A 27,934-nucleotide genomic window follows, 5' to 3' on the forward strand; every position below is an offset into this window, starting at 1 on the left:
CACCTCCCAGAGAATGCCCAGATCAGGTAGTTACTCCTTCGGGTGTTCCCAGAAGGTATAATCTAGTTTTACACCTATTCGACCTCTAGCCCACCATAAAACCAAAGCTTTCAGAATGATTCAACATGTGTGGGTGTAAGTACCCAATGGGCGGTGAAGGTAAATCAAAGCATAATCTGCCTACAGGGAGGCTACATGTGTGGTGTTCCTTATTACAATCACCGAATCTTTTAATTTCTTGCCTAATCAACAAAGCTAACAACTCAAGGACCATAGCAAAAAGCAGTAGCAAGAGAGGGCACCCCTGCCTCGTACCTCTCTCAACAGTCCAGCTGGGGAGACTGCCCCATCCACTTTGCTCTCAGACTTTGGGTCTGTGTATAGCAGCGAACTCGGCATTAAAAAGACAGACCAAAGCCCAAGACCCTCAACACTTCTATTAGATATGCCGTACTTGGTGTGAAAGTCTTTCTCTTGGTCCACCAACACCAGTGAAAGTTATTCAACCCTGTCTGCAACTTTATGTAGTACACGTGCCAGTCTGTATATATTTATGGCCTTGATGTGGTCTGGAATTAATCCACATTGGTCCTCACGTACCAAGTGGCCCACCACTGATTTCAGTCTATTGACTAAGATCTTAGACAGGATCTTAGTATCAGAATTAATCAGGGTCAGTGACAGATATGAATACGGATCAGACAGGTTGCCATTAGGTTTGAGCATCATATAGAGGACACCCTCTCCCATAGCAAGGGGCAGAGTACCCAACTGCTTAGATTCCACAAAGACTTCCAATAATTTCTCCATGAGGTTGGGAGTAAAAGCTTGGTCAAACTTCACTGGGAAGCCATCGCTCCCTGACGTCGTACCCTTAAGCATGGATTGCAGTGCTTCCCACAGCTCCTCAAGAGTGACCTAAGCCTCGAATTCAGTCCCTCCCTAGTGCATCGATTACTTGAGGTACATTCAACCAGGACAGAAATGCAAGTATGGAATCATCAGAATCTGCACCCACTGAATCCCACATATACAGCTAATCAAGTGACCACTGAACGTTTCAAATATTTCTCACTCTATTTTCGCAATCATGCTCTCAGTTAAGCGATGCAGAGTATGGGAGGAAACTAACCCCCCTACGTATGTGCCTAATTCTCTTGCCTAAAGGGTGCAAAACTAAATGCATGTTCACAAGCCAAGCACCACTCACGGTCATTTCTGACTTTGTGGCAACAACCTACCATCTCTATTTTGAGATCAGAAAGCTTCCTGGCATTAACACTGCATAACAGAGACATTACCTGACCTCCCACTCTAGGGCTTATAAGAAAGTATCACTTCATTTGTGTGTGGCTATGCCATGTCTCAATCTGATCAGCAAAGAATACATTAGGATGTGACCCATAGGTAGCCCATATTTTAGTGAACAGTTTTTCCTGTATATACAAATCCTATTATGTCTTGCACCTGTTACAGACCCTGCTCATTATAATTACATCTTTTTCCAGTTGAGCACGGTTTTGACTTTCCCATAAATTGCAATTGTTGAATAAGGAACGCCAATCTCCAGGTTAACCTGTACTATGAGCCAGGCCAACTCAGTTATACTTAAAATCAATGGATAGCTAGGTTCAATGTCCTCTGCCCATCAGCACCATATACTGGTATATAAGCCCATATCACTGGCAGAATACTTAATTCTCTGGCAACGCAGAGCACCCTTTGATTCTATAGCACTTTAAAGATGTATGATATCACAGTGACTTACCACCTCATATTAATTTTCCAAAGAGGTTGTCTAGCACCTCAAAAGGGAACTTTCATACATGTTATTATACTGAATTTTTTTTTCAATCTAGGTGATATCATTTTCCTTAATAGGACTGGGTCAGGAAATTTAAGGTGGAATCGAGAACAGGAGACAACACAACTGGCTCTCACCTTTACGGCACTGCTCAAAAGTATCTAATGTTTCATGGCACAGTACAACACCTGCTTTTAAATGAGGAAGCCTTCCAGTCTAGGACTGAAGGGAGCAAGTACTCATTTTTGTTAGACTGATTTTTTTGATTAGCTTTAAAACTTTAAAGGTGGGAGAAACCGAGACAGGGTGTTCAAGCGGGAGAAACCGAGACAGGGTGTTCAAGCGGGAGAAACCGAGACAGGGTGTTCAAGCGGGAGAAACCGAGACAGGGTGTTCAAGCGGGAGAAACCGAGACAGGGTGTTCAAGCGGGAGAAACCGAGACAGGGTGTTCAAGCGGGAGAAACCGAGACAGGGTGTTCGAGTGAAGGCAAGTATGAAACAGAGATGGTTTAGGGGGCAGGGTGTGAAAGTGAAAAATAACTAGAGAGCCACTATTACCACATCTATATCCGAGCTGCTTAGTCATAGAAACTGCACTGAGTGGAGCTGAATGTTTTATGAAAATCCACAACCGCTGATCAGAGTACTTTTTGCAGATGCAGCAGTGTTACATTATTTGTCTGGAAGCAGAAATTCCTAGTGAGAGGTAACCTGCAAATTAGCCCGAACCCTTGAAAAATATATCTGTGATAACGACAGCAAGTAATAAAGATTGATGTGTGTGTAGTGTTTCTGGGTCAGACAAGGTAAATATCCATGGAAGTACTTTCTGGAATGAAAATGCTTGTATCAGTCAACTGTTCAGATAAATATAGGTGAGCAATTTATTTTCCAAAATGTACTGACACAACTATGAGGCACTTGTAGACAGTATGTGTGGGCGGATGTAGAAAAAAAGACAGAACTTTGTACAGGTAATGGGTTTCTACCTACCAAAAGTAGATACACTTCCTGTTTCCATGCAAATGGTATGCATCCTCGAGACCTACTTTGGAGTTGGGGTAGATTGTGAGCATACAGGACAGATGAGTATTCCTTTCTGCCGGCCTTGCACATGCCAGAAGCATCAAACATAAATCCCTGTGATGTTTACAGATAGCAAAACAGGTGCCACTGCCTGATGCTGCAATAATAGTTGAACGCGGCAGTAATGAGATTCCTTTTCTGGACCTATCTTAGATGCCGTTTCTGGGACTTTATTGAGATGTCTTTTTTGGAAATGGCAAAGAGAGGGCTCTTGAACCTCAAAGTATAGGCACTTTGTACAAAGTCTGCAATGATTGGCCTTCTGGGAACTTGTTCTAGTGCTTCACTGACCGCCACGGGTGCTTTTTAGTTGAGAGGGAGCTTCCCTACTGCAACTTTGAAATCGCTACTTTCTCACTCAGAGATGACTTTTCATTTGGAATATCTGCTTCTTTTGCGGAGGCTGGTGATGATTTGAGAACGTGGTTGAGCCTTACATTGTAGCATTTCCTATCTATTTCACTGCAATTAATGCTATGGGATTTATTTATTCTACAAAGAGGGAGAAAGAGAGGTTTATTACAACTTGTAACACAAATGGGGCGGCATCCATGCCAATCAAGATGGCAACAGATTTCTAAGCTGCGGCGCAGAGCTCTTTTCACCTAAACAAGCTGTTTCCAGCTTGCATACCACTACAGGGGGCATATCTAAGGACTCCTCTTGCCTCAAGGTCCTGACAGTTCGCTGAAGGTGCCTTTGTTTTTTCCGCTTTATGCCTGCAGCATAATTCCATAATGCATGAACCTTAACAGGCCTGTGACTTTAAATATATTCTCTTCAAGACCCCTGAATTGTGCATTTTTTTTTTTTTTTTTTTTAAACACTGAGCTGTGACGTTGAATTCCTTCTACTTCTGAGTGGCCACCATTTTTAAATTACATTGCTCTGACACATGTATGACTTTTTGCTACACGTTACATGTATCAGCCATGACATTCCCTCACAAATTAGTGTAATATTGATAGAATTGGTCCTTATGTAGGTTGCAGATTCCCACTGAAGAAGCGATGAGGTAAATTTCCTCAACTACTATATAAACAGCTGCTTTCTGGAAAACAACCTCATGGTAGTATATTTTCTTGTGCAACTTCCTCCAGTGCTACTATGTATTTGCTGGTCATTCGTTAATGAACCTAAATTTTCCATCTCCATAAATAACTCACAAGATACTATATTACTATTCAACTTCTACTTGTTTGCATTTTATCCTTCTTTATATGGAAGGACTAAATCATATCAAACATCACCATCAGTCAATTCATTTTATCAAAATGGTATGCGATCCTTGCACATCTGGCAAGGCAACTTCTTCTACCACAACATCTAAAAGAGCGTTAAATGACCCTCCCTCACCTATCCTGGCATCTCAGAATCCTATTTCAGACACCAATTTAAATGAAGTGCGATGTCTAAAACCCTTCATGTGTGCCACTAATGAAAAGCTTCAGCAGACTGAAGGCCATTGGATGGTTATGGAAAGCAAGATGACTGAAATGGAGCAAAGTGTTAGTAATCTGCAGGATGTGTCCACTAAAATCTCTATTCTTGTGCAAGAAATCCAAGAACGTAAAACTTCATGATGAGGGCCTTGAAAATAATCTTTGCATAAACGGATTACCGGAGAACAACCTTCTTGGGTTTCTGATGAAATTTCTCCCAGACCTTCTTGGTATCCTGAATACTCCTCCTCTTAATATTTACCGAGCACATTGTCTTGGCCTTCCTCATCCTCATGCTCATGCTGCCAAACCTCGAGGAATCATTCTACTGTTCCTGGAATTCACAGACATGTTTTGAAAGCTGCAAAAGAAAAACGTTGCCTCATTTGGTCTGGTCACAACTTTTTTTATCTTTCAAGAACTTTTGACTAATGCCAGAAGGAAAGAGTTTCTGACCCTCCGACCTCAAATGTGTCTATTAAAGAACCGCTATGGCATTCTTCACTCTTGTTTGTGAAGAATAACTTATGAGGGCACCACAAGATCTTTTGATGATCCTGCAAAACTAAAAACGTTTCTTCAAACTCTTTCTCCTCATAATTTAGACATTAATGTGCCACAATCCTAGGAATTCTGTTACTGCGATTACTCTATCTTCCATTTTAATTTCTTGAAGATATGGCTTCTCCATCCTAGTTTATCTTTAAGCTCTGTCGCATTTCTTGCTCCGGGGCTGACTCGTCCCAATATGTGTCTCCATGTTCTTCTCCTCCTATCTGGACTTTTATCCTTTATCTGCTGCTTAACTCAAATCATTTTATTTTTCTCTTCACTTTCCCTCCTGTTTTCTCCTCTTTCTCAAAGATGTGACTGCTTGCTGGTTATCTGATATCAATGTGGGTATATTTTCTATGCATTTTGTTGCTGTTAATCAATGGTGTCATTTTGTCTCCCTTTTCATCTCTGCAACTTGTCATCCATGGTCCTGTTACGCTATATTTGTTCTCCAATATGTTAAACGTTGTCTCGTGGAACACTCGTGGTTTGGGACATCCAGTTAAAAGACAAAAAGGTAATATTTTGTCTAAGCTTAACCCACATATTGCGTTTTTACAAGAAACCCACTGTAATGAGGTTTAATCACTTAAATTGAAACACCAATGGGTTAGTCAGGTATTGTTCTCCCCAGCTGTCAATGGTAAGGGTGGTGTTGCCAACCATATGTCATAAAGCAGTACAAATACAAATCTTACCTAATGAATTTGACAGTAATGGACGATGGGTATTGGTCACTACTAATATTTATAATAAACATATTTCTTTATTCAATATTTATGGCCCTGTTAAACTTGATACTGAATTCTGGCATAGTATCAAAGTAAAACTTACTTCTATTGATAATCCCAATATTATTGTAGCAGGTGATTTCAATCAATGGTTGGACCCCTTTACGGATAAGAAATCTAAGTGCAAATTCTTTCCTAACAAATCCTATAAAGTATTCAAATCAGCCATTACCACTCATCTATTATTTGATGTTTGGAAGATCTGTAATCCTAATTTTTTTGAATATACGTTTTTTCCTAATCCGAAAGATACCCTGTCAAGAACAGATGATATTTCAGCTACCAAATTGTTGTTACCAGCTATAACATCATCAGGAAATGGTTTCATTTTTATTTCAGATCATGCTCCTGTTTTATCTTCTTTTAACTTTTCTATTGGTAATTCCAAAACTGACCATTGGAGATTCAATAACTTCCAGTTGTCAGAGCACAATTTCATAAAAGAGACCACTGTATTGATCACAGATTTATTTTTCAAAATATAAAATCTATTGATGCCTTAATTGGGATGGTTTTAAGGCTGCCTTTCAGGCCTTCACCGTTGCTTTCTTTGCTACCAAGGAAATAATTTAAACTCCCAATACCTTGCTTTACTTCAACAAATTAAAACATTGGAGCATACTTATTTTTCCTCCAAAGTTTTATCCTCCACTGTTTTACAGGAATTAATTATGGTCAAATTGAATCTTAATAAAATTGCTACTATTGATGCTTGTAATATTCCACTCAGAGTTAAATCTATATATCATGGAGGTCACAATAAAGCAGGGAAAATACTGGCTAATTACTTAAAAATTAAATCAGAAAGTAAAACTATTGGACCCATTGGAAATTAATCTACTAACACTACAGGGACTTCAGACTCTTATAATTCTGGTAGTTTTCAATCCTATTCCCAATCATTATTCACAGAGTACAATATCCCATTAGACCCTAATATACAGAAAACAATGTCAACGTTCCTCCTAAAACCCCTTCCCTTACTCACATCTTCAAAAAATTAGATACTGATATTACCCTTCAAGAAATTTTGGATGCCATCAATTACTTAAAGCGAGCTAAGGCGCCTGGCCCAGATGGTTTTTCCTCTTTTTTTTGCCCCCCAAGATACTAGAACTTTTTAACTCTTATTACAACGTCAAGGGCTAATGATTCCTTCATGGAAGCCCTAATTCCTCTAATACATAAACCTGATAAAGATCACACCCTTTGTAAGAATTATAAACCTATTTTGTTAATGAGTTATGACTGTAAAATATTTGCTACAACACTTGCATCTCATCTAGAAAATATTATGCCTTTTCTTAGGCAAAACAGATCAATCGGGTTTTATTAAGGGCAGATTTGCTACAAATAATGGCAGAATGTTCTCTAATATTTTTAGATTAGCTAAAAAAATATAAGGACCCCTCGCAGCCATATCCCTTGATGTCGAAAAGGCATTTGTTTGCATTAATTGGCACTTCTTGTTTACTACTCTTCAATGGTTTAGTTTTGATCCTAAATGTATTTCCTTTATAAAACTATTATATGCGGAACCATGTGCCAGTGTATTTGTTGAGGGTCATTTTTCCTCTTATTTCAGTTTACATAGAGGCAGTAGACAAGGTTGTCCCCTCTCCCCTTTACTTTCGGTTTGTCTAGGACTCTTTCTTGAAAATATTCGCTGTAGCACACTGTTTCTAGATTTAAATATAATTCCTGTGAGATCAAACAATGAGCATATGCTGATGATGTTCTCATTTACATGTCCAACCCATTATCCTCTTTAGATCCATTTTTACAAGACATTGATTTATATTCCAGTATTATTGGATATGAACCAAATTTTTCAAAAACTGAAATTTTTCCATTACATTTCTGCAGCAAACAATATATGAATGCAAATGCAAAGTTCACCTGGTGCCTAGTCAGAATTAAACATCTAGGTGCTTGGTTTTCACCTACTATTTCCAATATCCTCAAACCTAATTTTAATGTTTTAAAACTGAAAATGCAAGTGTTACTTTCATCCTGGTCTCCTTTGCATTTTTGGTGGAGTGGATTGGATACTCTTAAAATGATGATTGTGCTTCTTGCCCTTTACACACTTTCTAAATTACCATTATAAATTCCTAATTATTATTTCTCACAAGTTAACTCCATTTGTATAAAATTTCTTTGGAACGATAAACCTCCACGCATTGTACTCTCTAGACTAAAACACCCAAAGAATGAAGGTGGTGTTCGCTTTCGGGACCTTAAAGTGCATCATTCTGCCTTTTTAACTAGACAATTTTATTCCTTAACCAATGATTTTCCTGACTCTTCTGCAGTATGATGGATTGTCTTCGAAAAATCCTTCTTCAAAGATTTTTCATTCAAAGATATGATCCATATGTCTAATAAGACATTTATCACAATGCATTCTATTTTAAAATATTTTCAACATCTGTTACAGTGATCACAACTCATTACGACTTTCAACAATTCTTTCTTTTCTCCTCCATCTGGTATAATAAGAGTATTACATTTAGGGAAAGATGTAGGAAAGGATTTTACCCATTCTATGTCGATGGGAAAATGTCTTCTTACATATGGCCCTTAGACGCAAATCCTTGTACTCTAAACACCGGAAACAATTGTTTCATGTTTATTCATCAGCTAGTAAGGGGTGACTCAGTTATAACCTTTCCACAATTACAATCATAATACAACTTACAAACTACTTTTTTTTTCAAAGAACGATTTAATATTGTCTGCTCTTCATTCCTTTTAAAATAATCACAACCTACATGCTCAACTAGTTCCATACCACCCATGACATGGCATCCATTGCTAATATTCAACATGACAATATTCCTGAAGTTGCTTGTATATAAAAACCTATACTGACAACCTGTGAACGCACTAAAAGGCTAATTGAAGTATTATAGGAAGCTGACCTTTCCTTATTCTCTGCTCAATCCAGGGGTACACATTTTTGCTTTAAGTCTTCAACACTCCCCTAGCTGCTCATATTACACAAATCATATTATTTATTTATAAAAGAGCTATTACCCCAGTATGTATTTCTAAGTTTGATTCATCTGCTTCCCCACTATGTTGGTCGTGTTCTATTTCCAATGGTACATTAACTCATTTACTTTATTATTGCCTTCAGGTATTTACTTTTTTGAAAGCTATTTGGTCTACATGTTTAAAACTTTTCCAGTGTAATGTTCCACTAACACTGCAAAATGTTTTCTTGGATCAATGTCACTTGATTTGGAACACATATCTACTAAACCTTTCTTATTAGAACTTTTTATTGCACTCGCTTTTAAAGTTATGCTCTCATGTTGGAAGGATGCTTCTGAGTTAACATGGTATAATTTCATTTGTGACGAACAGAGGATATCCACTGTATCCTCATTATCATTATGTCATAAAATTAAATCAGATTTAAATTGGTTACCTTGCACTACTTGCTTATCTTTGCACTCACTGCAACTTTAGTTATCTTTATATTTGTGTACGTATTCCCTTCTGTTCTTTATCCTGACTTCTTCCTATTCTTCACCCCTTCTCTTTTATTTCTCTTTCTTTTTACATGAAATAGTAATCTTCTTGCTTATTCCAGTTTTTACTGTTTCTTCTATATTTTATTAACTGTATTATCCACAATTATTATTATATTGAAATGTTTCATCTATTATGATTATTCTTCTGTATATCCTCAAAAACTATTTATAAAAATAAAAAAACTTGTGTAACACATGGTGCGTCATTGCTTAACTTAATCCAGGTGGCTCCTCTTTGAGCTTCCCAGGCAAAAGGCAAGTGCTGCCTAGTCATGATGCACCAATCACCGAATTTCATGCCAATGCTCAGATATCAGCTCACAGGAGCTAGAGAAACAAACCGACAAGTGCTAAAGTATGCTGGCTACTTAAAAGAAACACTGGTGGTTTTCAGCTTTATGGCGTCAAACTCTACATTTCTCCTTTTCTCTTTGTTTTTTTTCCTTCTAAAATTAATTAGAACTGCTAGATCTCAATTTCCATTTAAATTAATTTTCCAAGCGTATATAAAGCTTTTGAGATGAAGAGGAGGCAACGCCAGGGGTGCAGTTGAGTCAGGTAAAGGAAGCATTTCACAAGAAGAGTTAGAACAGCCACTAAAGCCTTGAGTCATATCTGGTTCAGGCCAAGGTCTTCCTGGGCCCTTAGGTAAAAAATGAGCCAATATTTGATGTAGCTTCTACTTCCCTTCCATCACAGCACTGTCCATGCTCCCATGTGGGGAGTGGGAGTCCAACACTGGTTTCTGCATTTTGACCGTGGGGATATTCAAAACAGACCATAGCATTTTCTAGCTAAACCGTAGCACCTGTGGGACAAGTTTATGTATTGCCGCTGATTGCTTGCAACGCTGATAGTTTGATGAGACAATCCTCACTAGGTAGGGATGGAAGAGATAACTTTGGTAGAGTTAGTTCTGGTAGGAGCTGGTGCGTAAATCAAATGAGCTATACCACTCACCTCTTTTACACATCTAGTAAATGCTGCACCGTCTTACGTTTGTGACTAATTTTTATATTGGTAAACTGGTATGATGATAATACAAGCAGTAGTTAGAATGAGGTGTAAAGGCTGGCCTTGCGACAAGTTGTAAGCCCCCTGGAGGATTGAAATTAGTGCCCCTCCAGACATACGTCTATGTTTAGCTGGCAGCCAATAAGCCTTGAATGTAAACTGCATAACAACTCTTGCAGTATAACTCCGCAAAACTATAGAAACATTAGGTTTCTCGCTCTGGTGGCTAGTTAGAATTTTTACACACTGACTAAATGCCACAAAGCCGTAAGGTTAGTGTTAAGACGTGTTTCTAAGAATGGAGCCGGCTGGAAATGTGCCTGGTGATTTTAATGGGGTCTTGCTTCAGCGCATTCATTGTGGAATGTGTAACTGAATGTCTTTCCACAGTCAGCTGTACTTTGCAGGTGTAGATAGGGACCTGAGATCATAATTTCTGGGCAGCTGTATTTCAATAATGTTTTAATTGCTGTCAGAATATTGCAAAGCTCCTAAAGGGGCTTCATTTTATGACACGGATAACCTAAAAAATATGGTGCCCTCTCTACCATTGCTTAACAATGTGCTTTTTCTAAAAACACATTTTAATCCGTAATATGATACTCTGTGCCTCAGGAGCACAAACGCATATGCGTCTTTTTTGTGTTCTCCCAGGGCACTTTGGTGTTACATAAAGGGCCACAAACAAACAGCCCCTTCTTTAATACAGATTACACTGAAGCTACCTTACCATGCCTGAGGTTTGGGTCTGTAAGAGCCCACCTCCCTCGAGGCTTTTGCGGCAGACATATTGTGAGTATTTTGGTCAGCAGGCTAGTTGCCTGCTGACGCCGGGCTGCCTGGGGGCCATTAACTATAAATGAAGGTTGCACAGCAAGCGGATGCGCCGAAGGCGCGCCTAAGGCAAGCCCGTCTGCGCCAGTCCGCGACCGGAAGGGACCAGGGGCTGGTTACTATGGCTCAAATCAGTTTGTGGCATACTCTAATCAAGCCTTACGCTCTCTAAATAAGACCCCTTTGGAGTATCGTTGTAGGCGCTTTGATCCGGCAGGTGATTTGAGCCAGAGTTGTAATCACTGCCTTTGGAAACCCTCGACTTGTTTTGAAGAGGGAGATAGCCTAGACGCACAGAGTAACACGAAGTCACCCAATCATAGTATGGTGTGGGGGCTGATTAATGCCCGCTCTCTGATTAAACACTCTTTGGAAATTAATGATCTGATTAAGTCGGACAATTTGGACTGTCTCTTTGTCACGGAGACTTGGGCATGTGAAGACTCCGAACCAGACTTTATTATCGCTTCCCCACCGGGTTATTCTTTTGTGAGACATGATAGAATAGGAAAAAGAGGAGGCGGGTTAGCCATCTTTTTAAAAATGAGTTAAGATGTTCTTTAAAGGAACATAAGGGCCGCATCCAGATATGTGAAAGTACGTATTTTAAAATTAAAACTCAGAATAGTCAGGATATTGAAGGCCTGCTTCTGTACAGACCTCCAGGCCCCAAGAATGCCTTTTTGGCCGCATGGCCGTCCATGCTGGAACCTCTGCTCTTAGCCAAAAATGCCCTAGTTGTAGGCGACTTCAATCTTCATCTGGAAGATCTTGCTGACCCTAGTATGGTTGACTTTTTTAACTATATGCAGAGCTTGGACTGGCTCTCCGGAGACAGTATTCTGTCTCACAGAGCCGGCCATAGGTTAGATGCCGTTTTTTCTAGGCCAGGATTGATATACGGGAGGTTGACTGGTCTGATCATTTTTTACTATCATTTACGCTGGCTCAACCGCTACCTATGGCTAAACCCTCATTTAATAATACCTTAAAAAGACCATGGTTTAAAATTAATGAGGGTAATTTCTCTCAGGCCCTGGAAGCAGGTTGGGGTAATGCTAAGCCATTAGGTGGCTCCCAACTGGAGATTTTTGAAGGTGGTATGAAAAGGGCCATTGATGAGCTGGCACCTTTGGCCAGGTCAAACATGAACGGCCATAGGGCGCACTCCGCTCCTTGGTTTTCCGAGGAGTTGAAAAATCTTAAAAGAAATTATTGCAGGCTAGAGCGAAAATGGCTTCTGAATAAATCTTTGGCGGCAAGAGGTATTTTAAGGGAGTCCCTGAGGAAATATAAAACAGCCATTAGGCTAGCCAAAACGGCATACTTTTCCAACGCTATAAGAGGGGCTTTGAATTCACTGAGGGAACTGTTTAAGACAGTCCGCTCTTTAACTGCCCCTTCAGCCGCAGTTACCCCATCTGATAACTCCCCACAATTTTGTCAGTCAGTGGCGGACTTTTTCTATAATAAGATTATCAAATTGTTGACTCATTTCAGTCCCCCACTTGAGGTTGGGGCAGATGATGTGGGCACAGTCTCCTCTTGCAGAGTGGAACCACTGCAAATTCTGGATAATTTTCAACCGCTTTCTGTAAATAAAATTAGAGAGCTTCTTATTGCCCTTAAATCAGGGGCACCTAAAGATTTGTGTCCACCGCGTATATTAAAGCTAGCTCCCCAGATAATGGCCGAGGCCCTTGAACCGGTGTATGCAGAGATTCTTCAGGAAGGCATCTTTCCGACAGCTTGGAAGCAGGCGACTGTTATTCCTCTTATTAAAAAACCAGGGAAGGATGTGGCAGATCTCTCCAACCTTCGCCCGATCTCTTTACTCCCGGGGTTTTCTAAAATATTAGAAAAACACCTTAACCAGGAGTTGTCGGCCTTTCTCCAGAATAATGGTAAATTAGACCCTTCTCAGCATGGTTTTTGGGGTGCTCATAGTACCGAAACTGCACTTATTTCCACGACAGATATGATTCGGAGAAGAGGCGATCTGGGAGAGGGGTCGATCCTTGTCCTGTTGGATCTATCAGCAGCATTTGATACCATCTCTCATGCTATTCTGTGTAACCGGTTAGCACAAGTTGGAGTGAGAGGAAGGGCCTGGCAGCTCCTTAGCTCTTTCCTTACTGACAGAACTATTACGGTTGCATGCGGAGATCACAGGGCCTCTCCCTTTCAACTCCCATGTGGGGTCCCGCAGGGATCAGCCCTTAGTCCGACTCTTTTCAATCTTTATATGGCACCTTTGGCTAACCTGGTTCGCTCACTTGGGGCTCAGATCGTCTCTTATGCAGACGATAAACAGATGATTGTGCCCATTTATTCGAATGTGATAGACACAAAGGAAAATTTTCAACAATGTATGATAGCAATCAATAAGTGGATGACCTGCAACTGGCTTAGACTTAATGGGGACAAAACAGTGATTATGTGTTTTGGATGTAATAATTCCCCTTGGGATAACAATTGGTGGCCTCCTGCTTGTGGGGGCTGCCCGTCGATTTATTGTCTTTTAAGTTACAGATCAACCACTTGGTCAAGGTTTGCTTCTGGATATTAAAAACTCTTAAGAAAACTTTACATCTTTTAGAGGATGACCTTAGACGCCCGGTCGAAACTGGCACTGATTACGTCGAGACTGGACTATTGCAACTCGCTGTTGCTCAATGCCAATAAATCTTCTTTAGATAAATTGCAGTCTATTCAGAATGCAGCTGCCCGTTTAACTTTAAATCTCCCACACTCGATCTCTGCGAAGAGATGTGTGATATCTTTACACTGGCTCCCAATTAGGAAGAGAATCATTTTTAAAGCATTGTGCCTTACGCACAAAGCACTTCAGTCGGTGGGATGTGATTATTTGAAATCCACTCTGTTGTTTTATCAACCACCGAGACACCTTAGATCATCCTCTGAATTTATGATCAAGGTGCCAAGGTGTAAAAAAGTGAGTTGGGGGGGGAAATCTGGCTTTTACGGTGAAAGCAGCCAGGCTTTGGAATGGTTTGCCCCTCTCGATGCGTCAAATATTGAATCACTTCCTTTTTAGGAAAAGTCTGAAAACCTGGCTTTTCGTAAATTAAAGCTTGGGGTAGTAGGTGCTCATTTTGTTTCTTCTTTGATGGTCTGCTTAGCGCTTCAATGCTTTTGCCGGAATGCGCTCTATAAAAAATTCAATACAATACAATGCAATACAATACAATAACAACTCTGAAAAAGGCACCACTTTCTCAGTACAAGCTTCCAAGCTCTGGAACTCACTACCTGACAGCATTCTTTCTGTAGGAACTCACTACCAGGAGAATATACTCTTATAAAGACATCTGAAAACATTGTTATTTCCTAGATAAAAGCACCATCCCAAATCCTGGTAACAGAGCTCTGAAAACAGTCACACCCTTCAAGTGCAATCCTCATCTTAAAACCCACAGATTAGGAACAACCCAACCAGATGAATTACGAGGTGCTTACTTATGACTCGCCATAGCATTATATAGTTATGTTCTTGCACATATAACAATTATGGCCCACAATAATACAAAGCCCATAATATGCAGTGGTCAGCAGCAACACACTGTCTCATTCTGCTAAATAATTCAGAGGGCTTTAATATAGACCAGGACTGCAGATTCCAAATATCGATACACTCTGACCGCTGCTTTCCATCTCGCAATGATACTCTGATATGGGATGATGATGATGATAAACCCCTTCCCAATAGATGTACCCACTCGTCTCCCCCTCCAGCCTTGCCAGCTCAGAACCACAACCGTACACAAAATCTCAGACGGGACCACCCAGTGCAGTAACAAGCTTAGCAGATTGCTTTATGGTACAAACACCTTAAAGGGACCTGCACAACTGTTCAGCATACTGAAAATCATAAAACCTGTCTCTCGCACTTCATCATCCACCACACTGATATGCGCTGTGTCTCACAACACTATAACCACACCTCCCTGGTCATCACAGGACATGGAAACACTTACCACATGGAATCAAAACAGAGAACATCTTTTCAACCTCACATCCAAAACAGTGTAGTGTGCTACCCATGTAGGCAAGAGCTTCAGCACCCCAGAGAAGGGCAGTGAGCCCTATAAAATGCTGCATTTCAATACAATACATAAAATTTAAAGAAAATAAACTAAATTCAGTTAAAGGACCTCCATACAGTGCTGCAATCACTATTCTTTTAGGAAGGATACAAACCATATAGCACATGCAAACCAACCCTCGTAACAACATTGCCACATGAGGCACTCACTTGCTATAGATCACCATGTCCACAGAAAAAGCGTAAATCCTCAGTTAAAGGCATATGGATTGATTTTTAACACTGAGATGATCTCTACACTCTTCTCCCAGAGGTACAGGTAGCCTATTGAGGAGATATCTCCTGCCTTGAACTGGGTACACGTCCTGCTCAGCAGGGCAAACTAGTGTGCTGGTCAAGCAATACAAAAAGACATGAAACATCTCCAATGATCTCAAGATGTCAAGCCCACAGGGGGCATATAAAGGGTCATCCAGTAAGTTAAATGCACTTGAAGAATGGGACAGCAAGAGCCGCATAATACAAAGTACCCTGGGGGTGCAACGGGCATATGTGCCCTCTTTGCATGCCCCCTTGGCACTGTGGTATTACAGAAAGGGCCGCAGATGCTTGTGCAGCCCTTTGTGTAATATAGATCGCACTGGCACACATAGAGGGTGTTTCTTAATTTGCATGGGGCGCGGCCCCATGCAAATTAGGGAATCCCTTTCCCTCTGCGCCTGTGCCATATTACAGACGTGGGACAGAGGCAAAGAACCTGTAAGGAGGCACACTGTCAGTACCCCCCAGATAGCAGCCATCTGGAGGAGGGGGAGACGGGGTCCTATGGACACCCCAGGATTTCCATTGTAGGTGGGTGCCTTAAAAGTGCAGGCAGGTTGACGCCTGCACAGTGAAATACGGAGCAACTGCTTTAAAGCTGCTCTGTTTTTCACTTGAATGCGGTGCCCCCGGTCACTTTCTCCTTATGCGCATTATGCTCCTTAACAGATGCACTAGGCACAAAACAGAGAAAGTGTGCCCTATGTGTTATAGGCCCCCCTGTTACTCAATGAAAAGCTATGGCTCTACAACCCACAGATTTGTACTGCTTGAGATTTGCACCAAAGCTCCTAAAATATTTGTTTGGCCAATTCTGGGTGTTTTTGCTATGTCTGCTAACATCTAATAAAGAAGGTGGTAAAACAGTTGTTCCATTCTTGAAACTTTCAGTGGCTTCAACAGCATTGCATAAACTAAAAGTGGCATAAGTTAACTTCAAATATGGCACAGTATGTCAGCAGAATATATGACAGGTGATTGTGGTGAACGTGGGTCCCTTGCTCAGTGTGCCACTGGAACCAAGCTACACCCTGACTGACATGTCCCAATCAGGTTGTAAACGGTTTTGCGTTGTTTGTATTCTGGTACAGAAAGGACTTGACAGTTCCAGCTGGACTGCTCCAAAAGGAGCAGGATCATGACCGAGATGTACATGGCTGTGTCCAAAGGTACTATATTGTGAAAAATGACAGCGGACTGGGATGCATCAAGAGCAATTGCCAGTGCCTGAGATTAATTCAAGCATGTCATCCATCACCGTTTAGTATACTTCGGTGCAACACAATAAGTACAACAGGTATGTTCCTGTGCTCACCATGCCACTGGAACCAAATTACACCACACCAACAAGATCCAATCAGGGCAAAACTAGTCTTGGGTTGCTTGTGTTCTAATTTAGGCAGGACCTAGCCTGACAGTTTGGGCTGGACTGTTTCTATTAAAGGAGCATCAAGACTGACTTGCATATGGCTGGGTCCAAACTGAGGTGGCATGGTGTGCTACCAATAGACTGGGATACTGCCCAAGTAATTTCCAGTGGCTGAGAATAATTCAAGCATTGCAAATATCACTTTTTTTTGCATATTTTTACACTTTAACTACCATTACTGCTGCAGGATTCTATAATCTGGTCAAGAAACAGTCCTGGTTGACAACGCTGCAAAGAAAGAATCAGGGTCTGAGCAAGAGTAAAAAACAAAACCCTTCTACACCATTGAAAATGCTCCACATTAGGGACTTTAACATGGTAACGCCTCAAAACCATGAAATTTACCAGTTAAGTTATTGAAGCAACTTTAACAATGATGCTGATACCCTGCACACCTATATGCTGCATGGAACTGCCATTTACACAACTGTAGACTACAGGAGTAAGGGTGCTGCATGGCACTGCCATTTACACAACTGTGGACTACAGGAGTAAGGGTGCTGCATGGCACTGCCACTTACACAACTGTGGACTACAGGAGTAAGGGTGCTGCATGGCACTTCCACTTACACAACTGTGGACTACAGGAGTAAGGGTGCTGCATGGCACTGCCACTTCCACAACTGTGGACTACAGGAGTAAGGGTGCTGCATGGCACTGCCACTTACACAACTGTGGACTACAGGCGTAAGGGTGCTGCATGGCACTGCCATTTACACAACTGTGGACTACAGGAGTAAGGGTGCTGCATGGCACTGCCACTTACACAACTGTGGACTACAGGAGTAAGGGTGCTGCATGGCACTGCCATTTACACAACTGTAGACTACAGGAGTAAGGGTAAAACATCGCATTAGTACCACAATCTGTGAATCTCAGTAATTGTGAGACATTATATCATTGCCATACCTTGATGTAATCACTTCAGTGATTATAAGTAAATACACTTATACTTTAACACCTATGGCATATGGTAGAAATATTTAAGTTAGCTTATAACCAACACTTGATAGATATACCATTATGTTAAACAGATTAATACTGCTCAATCCTCTTACAGCAGGTGATGTTAAGACGACCTAAATGTGCTGATGAGACTCAATATCCTGCAGCATGGACTGTTGGACCAACGTTCATGAAGTATCTGGGAAACCAAATTCATCTGTTGCCAGAGTAAAACCCCATGATGAAGTTTCTGCCTCGCCTGAAGCCTGGCGCACCTCACTCTAGAACGTTAATCCTGCTGGGAGGAGAAGAACTTTACACTCTTGTCATTGTGACATGGGTAGGGTGTCCTGAAAAACACCATACACGGAAAGATGGTTTAATGGGATACGGTTCTGGCTTCATATGTTCTTTCACAAAGTTTTAAAACTAGGTTCATGTTTGAAAATAGTGATTGAACACTTCGCCAAATGTCGTTTACAGCTTCAGATGTTCACTTTGAGGGGATGGAAAAGAAACGTCAGCATAAGCTGATGCACAGAGACTTGTGGACTGCTATCAGGGTTGGTGCTAGACTCATATGTGGCATTCCGCAGAAAGCAATACAATACATCCTGTAGGGTGCTGAAGACAGAAGAGTGAAAAAAAGATGTTTAAATACATCACTCCGCTATGACCTCCAATGTTATTCATAAGTAACGGTCGGACTGCTTTTTTTAATGTGTATTTTTCTTATCATCAAATCCAGTTCGTATTTAAAAAAATTCAGTTCCAGGCCAAGAATGTGCAAAAAGTTTACAAGTTCAGTGATTAGTGGTGGAGTACATCCTGCAGATTAAAGCATCACTAGGCATCCTCACGAACTATCCTCTTAACGTTGAGCCTGGAGAGAGGGAACTTCGCACCACCAAGTAACACAAGAGAACCATTTCATCTTCATGGATCCAGTCTGGCACCAGGAGAGGTGAGGAATCTTAAGGTAGAATTATTTGTGACGAGTAGTGAGCCTAATATGTGGATAACATTACAAGTCTGTTGGTATTCCGGGCTTCTGTATACTGCAAGCAATTCACAAAGTGCCTGTACTGAAAAGTGATTTGTTTCTCAACTGCAGCGATCTTGTGTATCAGCAGACACCTGGGTGGAAGCCATCGGAGCCTGCCAGGCAGAGACAACAACAAAGAACCCCGTGAACTAGTCATTCATGCTCTCAAAAAGAGAGAATTTTATTGAAGCTTGCTGCCAGATGCTGTTGCTGGCCCTGGAAAATTGGTGATCTCTGGTACATAGGATCAAAGCACACAAACCCTTTCCCATTTCTGGAACATCTAAAGTTCCTTGAAGTCCCAGTCCTCCAGTGCGAAGCGGGCGAGTCCCTCTGCCAAGTATTATGGTGCAAATAACTGGACATCGATAGATCCAAGTGCTAAACTAGCTGAAGAAAACATTCTGTTCCTGAAAGCATTACGTTTTCCTGATTCCCTATTCAGATGATTCGTCAGCAAAGACTTTAAATTCACCTCACTTGTAGAAGCTTGCACAAGCGGACTCTCCAGTGAAGAATACTTGGTCAGCAAGCCGGGGTTTATATCATCTAGCCACAGGTCAAATGACTCGAGGGCAAGAACATGGCTTTGAACATGTAGGCAGAAGAACATCTGTAAGGGTTTCATCAGGCAGTAACAATGGCACTGATGGAGATGGCCCTAGTTGACAAATCTCAGTAAATACATGTCTTTTTATCTCAATAGCAGCTAACTGCAATTCAAGTATCTCAGCTGCCCTCTAAACCACAGCAAACAAATCACTTTCCCAAGGGGACAGTGCAGCTCTCTTTCAGATGTTTCCAGACCACTAGCATTCTGTAAATCAAGATGCATCATCCACATAATCAGATGAGCGCAATCTATCCCCGTTCACATCAATATTATCAGTATCCTGAGGACACAGACATCAAGTACTTGGTTCAAATCAGAGCGAAAATGATTATGAATCCTATACTGATCCTGATGCATAGGCAGAGGCCTGAGACTGGAATCCGGCTGCATAACCAGTGGTTGCACATAGTGCAACAGGTGCCTAGAGCTGGCAGACGACAGTTCAGAGTCAGGGATCGGCATCAGATCATGGACCTTCAGAAATGGCGTTGGTAAGGAAGGTGTCAACATGGACACTGGTGCTAAAGTAGTAGTCAGCACTGGCCACGCAATGGGTTCACGGGGGTCGTGGAGACACATCAGGGGCAGACTGACCCTTAGATCAAAGTGGCTGCATGGGCCTGAAGGCACAACGGGAGCCAGAATCACACCAAAAAACTGCAAGCATGGTCTCTTTAAAGGCATCTATTGGCTGTAGAGTCGTCAACAGCTTGGGAAACCTGAGGCATGCCAGGAACAACTGCAGGATAGGTTCGAACCTAGGAGATATTGGGGCACTTCTACAAATGTGCCTTTCTTACTATCCCCAAATTGTGTTGCCATATACCCAGGCAGTGCTGCCACATTCCCTCACGGTGGCAAAATATACTACAAAAGTCCAATGATATAGCTTGAAAATATGCTTTCTAATGCCCGAATAGTTTGGCCATTAATAATATCATTAGGTGATGTCATTTGTCCTGTTTGTGGAATTCTCACCTTTCCTTTCCTTTGATTACCACTGGTCCTCTGCAGACTTTTACTCTTTCCTTACATGTAAAAACCGTGAGGACATCCATTACAGTGTTCCTGCAGTCTCCCAACTCTATAGAATCTTTGTGACTGTGGTACTGCATACATCACCTTTACATAAGTTAAGGTGGTTCAGAGTATTATTATAAACTACAACCCAAGTATGGGAATCCTGGCTATATACTGGATGAAAACAGGATTTAGGGACCATGTGGAACAAGGGTCTTGGATGATTAAGTGAAAAGGCAAGCGTTATGCTTTTTACAAAAACAGAGAAGATCCTCAATATTCCAGAGGGTGTTCCTGCACAAGAGGGGATGGATGACTGTTCTAATGAGAAGGCACCACCACCACCACCAGTTCTAAATATACAGGAGAGGCAGCAATAGGTAGGGGAGTGAGAAGGTGAACAAGTCCAGCACTAGGAGATCATACATTTCCAGATAAAGAATGGCTCATACAGAGTGCATAAATGAATGCCGGACGCTTGTTATAGAAGGGACCTGGTATGTAGCACCTTTAGCGGTACTCCCGGCGAACCCAATAAGGGCCCCTCTGGCATACCTAAAATAGGTGGTTCCCACCAGTGTGCCCCACCAGCGTTTGCGTACCTTCTCCAGATCTGGTGCAGTAAGATGGGTCTCCTGCAAAAGCACCACATGTATTTTACATCTGCGTCAGAACTGGTACACCCAGTATCTCTTAACAAACCCTGCCAGTTCTCTAACATTCCATGTCAGAAAAGAGTATTGTGACATTTGCATATTAGATTGATCTCTCAACTGAGAAGAAAGTTTAATGTTTACCTTGAAGTACCATTTCTGAGAGCCATTCTTCAATATATAAGTCAATGCTAGGGCCCTCCACCTGTTCCGGAAGACCCACTATTTGTATTTTATGGCGCCGGATCTGCCCTCTTGATCCTCTGCTCGTTGTCACAATTGAGCCACCTCCTTCTGCAGGGCTCTGATGTGAGAACTGGCATCTGCGACCACTGGTCTAAGGGAGGACATTGTAAACTCCGTGGCATTGACTTGTTCCTTCAGTTTTTTATGCTCTTTCCGCATGTGGCCCACATCTATTCGCAGTGTGTCAATCTTGGGCTCCAGTGTGGATTTGATGTCAAGAACAGCGCTTAGAATCTCAAACCTTTGAGAGTGCTCCGGTAGAGTCACCGCCAGGGATTCAGACAGGGAGTGCCAGTGTTCTCCAGTCGTATCGCCACCTTGTGACCCAGACGCACTCATCGTAGGTCTGTCTGGCTTAGTGCGGCCCATCCCCATTCTGTCGTCCGCACAAATGTTATATTATTTGATGCAGTAAGACCAAGTGGGAGGCCTCACTATTCCTGTGTGGTAAGGTCGCTTTGAGGCAAGGGCATCCTGTGTGTCCATGCCACCCCCCACCAGGGGGACCAGGTGAGTCGACAGGGGTACACACACCGTTCTCTTATGACAAGGAATCCTCAGCTTCCACCCACTGGGATGTTCTTTTTGCACTTAGCAGGTTGCGCAGAGGTAAGGGGGAGTGCCAACTGGAGCGGCACAGGGCGGGTTTTTGGTGGATGCCCTCCCCAGTTCTTTGCTGTAGGAAAGTGTAGGTCAGGCACCCTTGTGTTAGTGTTGTTGGCCTTCACACCCCCTCCCTTATATCCTCCTTACTTTGTTGGTAGTAGTTGCTGATGCCATACTCCATCTCACCTGGTCTGTACCTGCTCCAGCCAGTGGTGCGCTGTCAGATTGGGGTGTAGGGGATGCACCGCCTCAATCTCCGTTCCCGGTGTCTCCGTTTCCAATGCTGCGACACGGAGGTCGACTTGTTATAGAGGGATGGGGGGAGGAAAGGGGGTGGGGTGTTGGGTTGCATTTACATCGTTGTCCCGATGGGAACACTCCCCAGCTACATATCAGTGATTTCTGGTGCCTATACCCAGTTGTTCTTTCTCGCGTGCCTCTCACTTACTGCAATGCGCCCCCTCTAGGCCCCAGCGGGACCGTCCTCACATCTGGCTAAGGAAGCTGGTGATTATTAATTACTCTGGGAGGAGGAGCACCTTTCCAGTCCCAGGTCTGCGATGTCACCGTACCAGGTGCTCCAGTCTTCAGGTCCCCGACAGGGGGTCCATCGGTGGGGATTCTTGAGACGGTCACCAGTTCCGTGCCATGTCTTCTCATCTGGTGAGGTCCACTGCGGCACCCTGTCACTCCCAGAACACCCGGCAATGGGCCCCGGGATGTCCGCAGGCTCTCCAGACCGCAGGGCCCGGGACCCGCATACTGCATGCCCCCCAGAGGGGGGAGCGCTCAGCCCTGCAGACGGAGCTCAAGTCACTTCTCCGGCGTATAGGGTGCTTCTCCCAGCCCCTCACCAGGAGGCTTGGCCATGGGGCAACTGATCCTATGCCGTGGCCGCACTCCTACAGCAAGCCGCTGCAATGTTCCTCTGTTCGTGCCACAGGCCTAATGTATTCCGCCCCGTCTGCGGCAGTTGGGTGTTAACTGGCATTGGGGGTTCCCGTTTCAGTCTGTTCAGAGGTCTGAGTGAGGCAATATAAACATGATGTTCTTAGGGCGTGGAGTGGAGCTGGATTCAAGCGTCCTATGGTTGCCATCTTGGCCACGCTCCAGGCTGTGTTACCTCATCGTAATAAGATAGAGCACCTATCAAGAAATTGTGTGGATGAACACTATCCTCAAAGAATTCCACCTTCTTGTCCACTTTCCCCTCAGGCAGTCCTTACCCTTATCCTAACTTCAGTTCCTCAAAGGTGTGGGATGACAGTAATACCACCACAGGAGAAGAGGAACCTGGTAGTAAACCCTCCCAATCTTGTTCCACACAGAAGACAAAATCCCTTCATGGTCTAAGGCTAAGGAGGCAAGGAGTAACCCAAAATAGAACAAATTACTCTAGTGGCTAAGAAATCTTTAGGCATGCATTACGAACAGCTTGAGGTGCCCCAACACAGTTCACAAACAGAAAAATTAACAGGTAGCAACAGCAGTAATTGAAAGTACAACCTCTCATTCATAGAAAGCTGGTGCAAATTCACATTTGTCTAGAGAAACACTTTACAGTCTACATAACAGCAAACAGCACCTAAGTTTAAATGCAAACAAAGTATCCACATTTGTTAAAATAACTATTATCCATTTTCTATCAGTACAAACTTGCATCAAACAGCCAATAAGTGTTTTTTTCCCCCTCCCTGGGCCTTTCTCAAAGAGGTTTGGTTGTGAGGCGATATGGATTATCCAAAAAACAAAGGAGGATTATTTCTTGTCGTTAGATGGTTTAAGTAGCTGTTCACACGTGAAGAGATTGCAAGGTATGTGAATCAATGATGCTGTGTCACTGAAGATCTTGCATGTAATTTTTAGGAAGACTGTCCACCTCCACAGATTCTGGCAAAACTAAAACATGAAGTATTGATGTGTCAGATATTGGTCCAAGGTAAGATCCAAAATGGCAGGCAGTAACCTAAGCACTACATATCCTGGTGACAAATATAGTTAATTGCTGCTATTCGTTGGTTGTCAACCATTTCAGTCAACATGATTGGTGCAAGGTGTCAAATGGTTAAAGCGTCACTTAAGAACTGAGTAAAAATAGAACAAATGTTATTGAACTACAGTGAGGGATTAGTTGTGTATGTGAAACAACTGTGCCACTGCTAACCTTGTACAAATTTACATATGTTAAAAGATCATAGGGTTGCAAGCAGTTATGAGGTAAACTTGATAAGTCTGCAACATTACTTCTACCCATCAGCAAATCATGCTGGAGCTCATCAGAATTCTGTGTGCCTAAGTAGAAAGACTAAATGGACAGCAGACACACATTTTTGAAATATCACTGAAGCAGTGTCAGATATCTTGTGTCACAAGCTTGGGAGAATAAATGCCAATTCTATATTTTATGACTGTATTTGCTGTGTCAGGAGACATGAGCATTATTGTGCCCTGTAGGCTAAATGATAATCAAAGTCCGCATGTCACAAAATAAAACACAACCAGAACTGCTATATTACGTCAGGGTACTTCAAATATGCCATGGCACTTCAAATATAGGTCAGAATATTGCTCAATTATTCTAGGTTACAGCCAATAATACCGGGAGTTGTTCAATATTAAAATGGAAAATGTGCCAGCCTGATGCAGGTCATGGTTAAATTCTGCTCAAGTATGCCCAAATTCTGCCCAATGTGCCAGCCCGTCTGTGTCCATCTCATTACATGTTTCCATTTTCTTCACCTATTGCTATTCTAGTTTCCACAATGCCTACAGAACATTATTATGCCAGTCTTTCACACTTAAAACTGCCATGCCAATTTACTTATTGTCAAATCAGTTTTCACAGTGGCCCATTTAAACATACATTGCAAAGATCGTTTTTTACATTGTGGCTCTGCCCTTAAGTGCTTAACATTTTATGAATCGACACTTTGCGATATTAAGCTTTTGCACTTTCTAAATTAAATCTGGTAGTAACCTACTGAAAGGAACATTTACAGACAGAGTTTTTTCCTCAATCAAGCGTGCATCTACACAATAAACTCTGCACAACAGACAGGACTTATTCACTTGGTTGGGAAATTCGGCTGAGCACCGCTTCTTCATAATCTAAAAAGTTGAGGTTTGTCATAGAAACTGTAAGATTAACAACTGGTTTGTGTGAATAAACATATTTATCATTTCCACCAGATTTTCACATTGAAGAACAATGCTTACCACAGTCTCTTTGGTTGGAGGGGGCTTAGTCTGCGGACAGGGGATCAGGACAAACGTCAGGGTGCCATGCATTTCCGCCTGTGATGGAAAGAAGATTATGATCAGTGAACAAATGTAGGTTTTGTATGCAAGAGACCCATACAAAATATACACAGCTACATAAACACTGGCTTTTCTCTTACTGCTTCAACGCCTTATGAGCCTCTATCCCTTTCTTGCTTGTATTATTGTACCAGCCTTCCACATCAATAGCACTCCATTTCTATGGACAGTCTCTCCACTTAGCTTATCGGTGGGAGATGAACTCACGGTCAATTGGACAATAGCAGTGGAAGACCGGACACCGCCATCTTGTTCTGAAATGCACATGCACAGGAGAGCAGCATTTTATCCACAAAGCATGTTGAGAACTCTACACCAACTCCTCTTTCTGGAACACTATAAAAATTAACCCAAAAGTTAAACCGAGAGTAGGCAGTTCGCAACTGTGTTCCTCGGTTGCTACGAATTATTACTGGATCCATTTGTTTGAGGATCGCTGCTCAGGGGTTTTACCCTTCTACAAACCTTGCTTACCTACTGTGTTTCAAGAGCTGGCTTCTCCAATCCTCTCTGGTTGTTACACCCATGTGAAAATGCCTTCCTTCTGTTACCAGTTCAACTACCAGTGTCTCTTTTCTGAGCATTTTCAATCATGCAAGGATACTTTATATAGAACTGCTGACCCAAGAAAAGCACTTCCTCTTTCTTCGCTGCTCAGCAGGTAGATACGTGTTTTTTGGAAACTATTTTTCAGACAAATGACAGTTTGAAGTCAGGGGTGCGATTGCTGACTGTATTCAGCTTGCAGTTGTAAAAGAACTGTTCTCCTTACAGGTCCTGCCCTCGGTTTCCCTCCCCACTATGCTTGAGGGGACGCAAGATCAACCGTAGAGGGCAACACACTCACCCTCACTTGGGAGTGACTGTGCAGCTACCGTGGAAGCACCTCCTATTAGGAGCTGTGCTGAAGTATCAAATGGCGGCCCTCTACCCAACATGGTAGCTGCCTCCAATAGCCAGGAAGCACTATGCTATATAAATTCGACTCCAAGCAGCAGAACTAAACATGAATCCTACCGCTGTTGGGGGAAGGACAGAGGACTCTAAGGAGAATAAAAGGATGTCAGGGAAGATGTCTGGTATGGCCAAGAGCATTTACATCTCCCCTCTAACAGACACCTTGGATAGATTAAGGCAAGCTTTCTTGAAAGGAGATCTAACACCCTGGAAAATGCTGAGAGTAACAACCACCATATAAATATCCCTGAAGATCATAATCTTCACCATTCAGGGAACCTGGAGGACAGGGAAGATGCAGAGGATAAAGATCAGGATGAGAACTCTGATGACGAACCAGGTCATGGCGACTGGAAAGAAGTGCTAAAAAACCCTGGGTGGGGTCCAGTGGGGCTGGTGTCAGGGTTAAAGAACCTCTGGATGTGCAGGATCCAGAGGTTATTTTAGCCTGTGGTCATCAGAATGGACCTCAGCGGCTAAGCTACCTCAGTATGTGAGCAGCAGGGTTCTAAATCCTTTAGACAAAGTTGTCAGGGGCAGCTTAAGGATGATTGTTTGAGTCCTTCCTTAGAAGGCAAGATGGCTTCAACCCAAGAAACAGATGGTAAAACTACCACCTTTATTGCTAAGTTTGTCAAAGATTCCAAAGAGTGTATAAGTCCCTCATGGCACACGTGCCAGGATAAAAAAAAAAAGATTCTGAACATGATGGAAGAAGCCAGAGAAACAGCAATTTAATTTTCCCCGATATATTACATGTGTGGGTTCAGAGAGCAGTGTTTCCTATGGCTTGCAAACTGTGCACTGTCCACCAAGAGGCACCTCTCTCTATTAATTAATTTAAACCCAAATCTGGACAAACTGGGGACCACGGACACTGGCCTGGTGGCGGAAGATGGTCTTTGGAGTCCCTTTTTAATCAAGAAGTTTAGTAAATTCATATCCACACTCTCCTCACTGGATAAAGCACACCAGTCGATGAGGAGGGTCTTTAGCCAAAACGTTTTGAGCAAGTAGACACAGGAGGCCTCTATCAGCCACTCATACTTTCCAGTCTCCCAGATGTACCAGAAGAAAATAACAACCAAATGTCAGGACCAGAAACTATTTGGAAGATTGTTTACCCCAACAACAGGTGGCAGCAGGGGAGGCAGTAGTCAAGAAGCCTTTTGGGGAGCCGCCAATGCTTCAGGTGCAGCATCAGGTATGGAATTCTCATCCAAGGGTTGGGGAAAAGTTCAAGTTGTTTCATAATAAGTTGAAGATTACGAGGGATACATGGACTCTTAAAGACAGTAGGATTTTCAAACACAATTTTAGGAAACCCCTGACCAAGGAGACTCAAGCTGCTCATTGTCAGAGACCAGGCATTCCTCATAGACAAATAAGTTAACTCCTTGCAAGAGAAAGCTGGCACTCTTTCTAATTGCAGATTCCTCTTCTTTAGAATATTCCCAAGCAACCAGAATCGACCTGGAAGTTCTCACAGCAGCAGCTGGTGGGGTTGTGCAGCTCCATGCTGGCCTCATTTAGCCGTGGAACGCATACAAATGCCATCCATGTGCACCAATGTTAGTTTACTGCTGGATTCTTTCACGCCCTCAAACACAGAGCATGAAGTATTGGCAATATCGGTGTGGAGATCT

At 42.4% G+C, this 27,934-nt stretch overlaps 1 protein-coding gene across 1 annotated transcript in view; it reads right to left on the reverse strand.

The window, feature by feature from the left end:
- The window catches only part of PALS1 (protein associated with LIN7 1, MAGUK p55 family member), a 342,210-nt gene that overhangs the window by 77,785 nt on the left and 236,491 nt on the right, over positions 1 to 27,934 (reverse strand). The window contains exon 7 of the mRNA XM_069208880.1: positions 25,230 to 25,307. Within this exon, the coding sequence (XP_069064981.1) occupies positions 25,230 to 25,307 (78 nt within the window). The remainder of the gene's footprint in view (positions 1 to 25,229; positions 25,308 to 27,934) is intronic.

The sequence above is a fragment of the Pleurodeles waltl genome, chromosome 9 (assembly GCF_031143425.1).
Source record: "Pleurodeles waltl isolate 20211129_DDA chromosome 9, aPleWal1.hap1.20221129, whole genome shotgun sequence".
NCBI lineage: Eukaryota > Metazoa > Chordata > Amphibia > Caudata > Salamandridae > Pleurodeles > Pleurodeles waltl.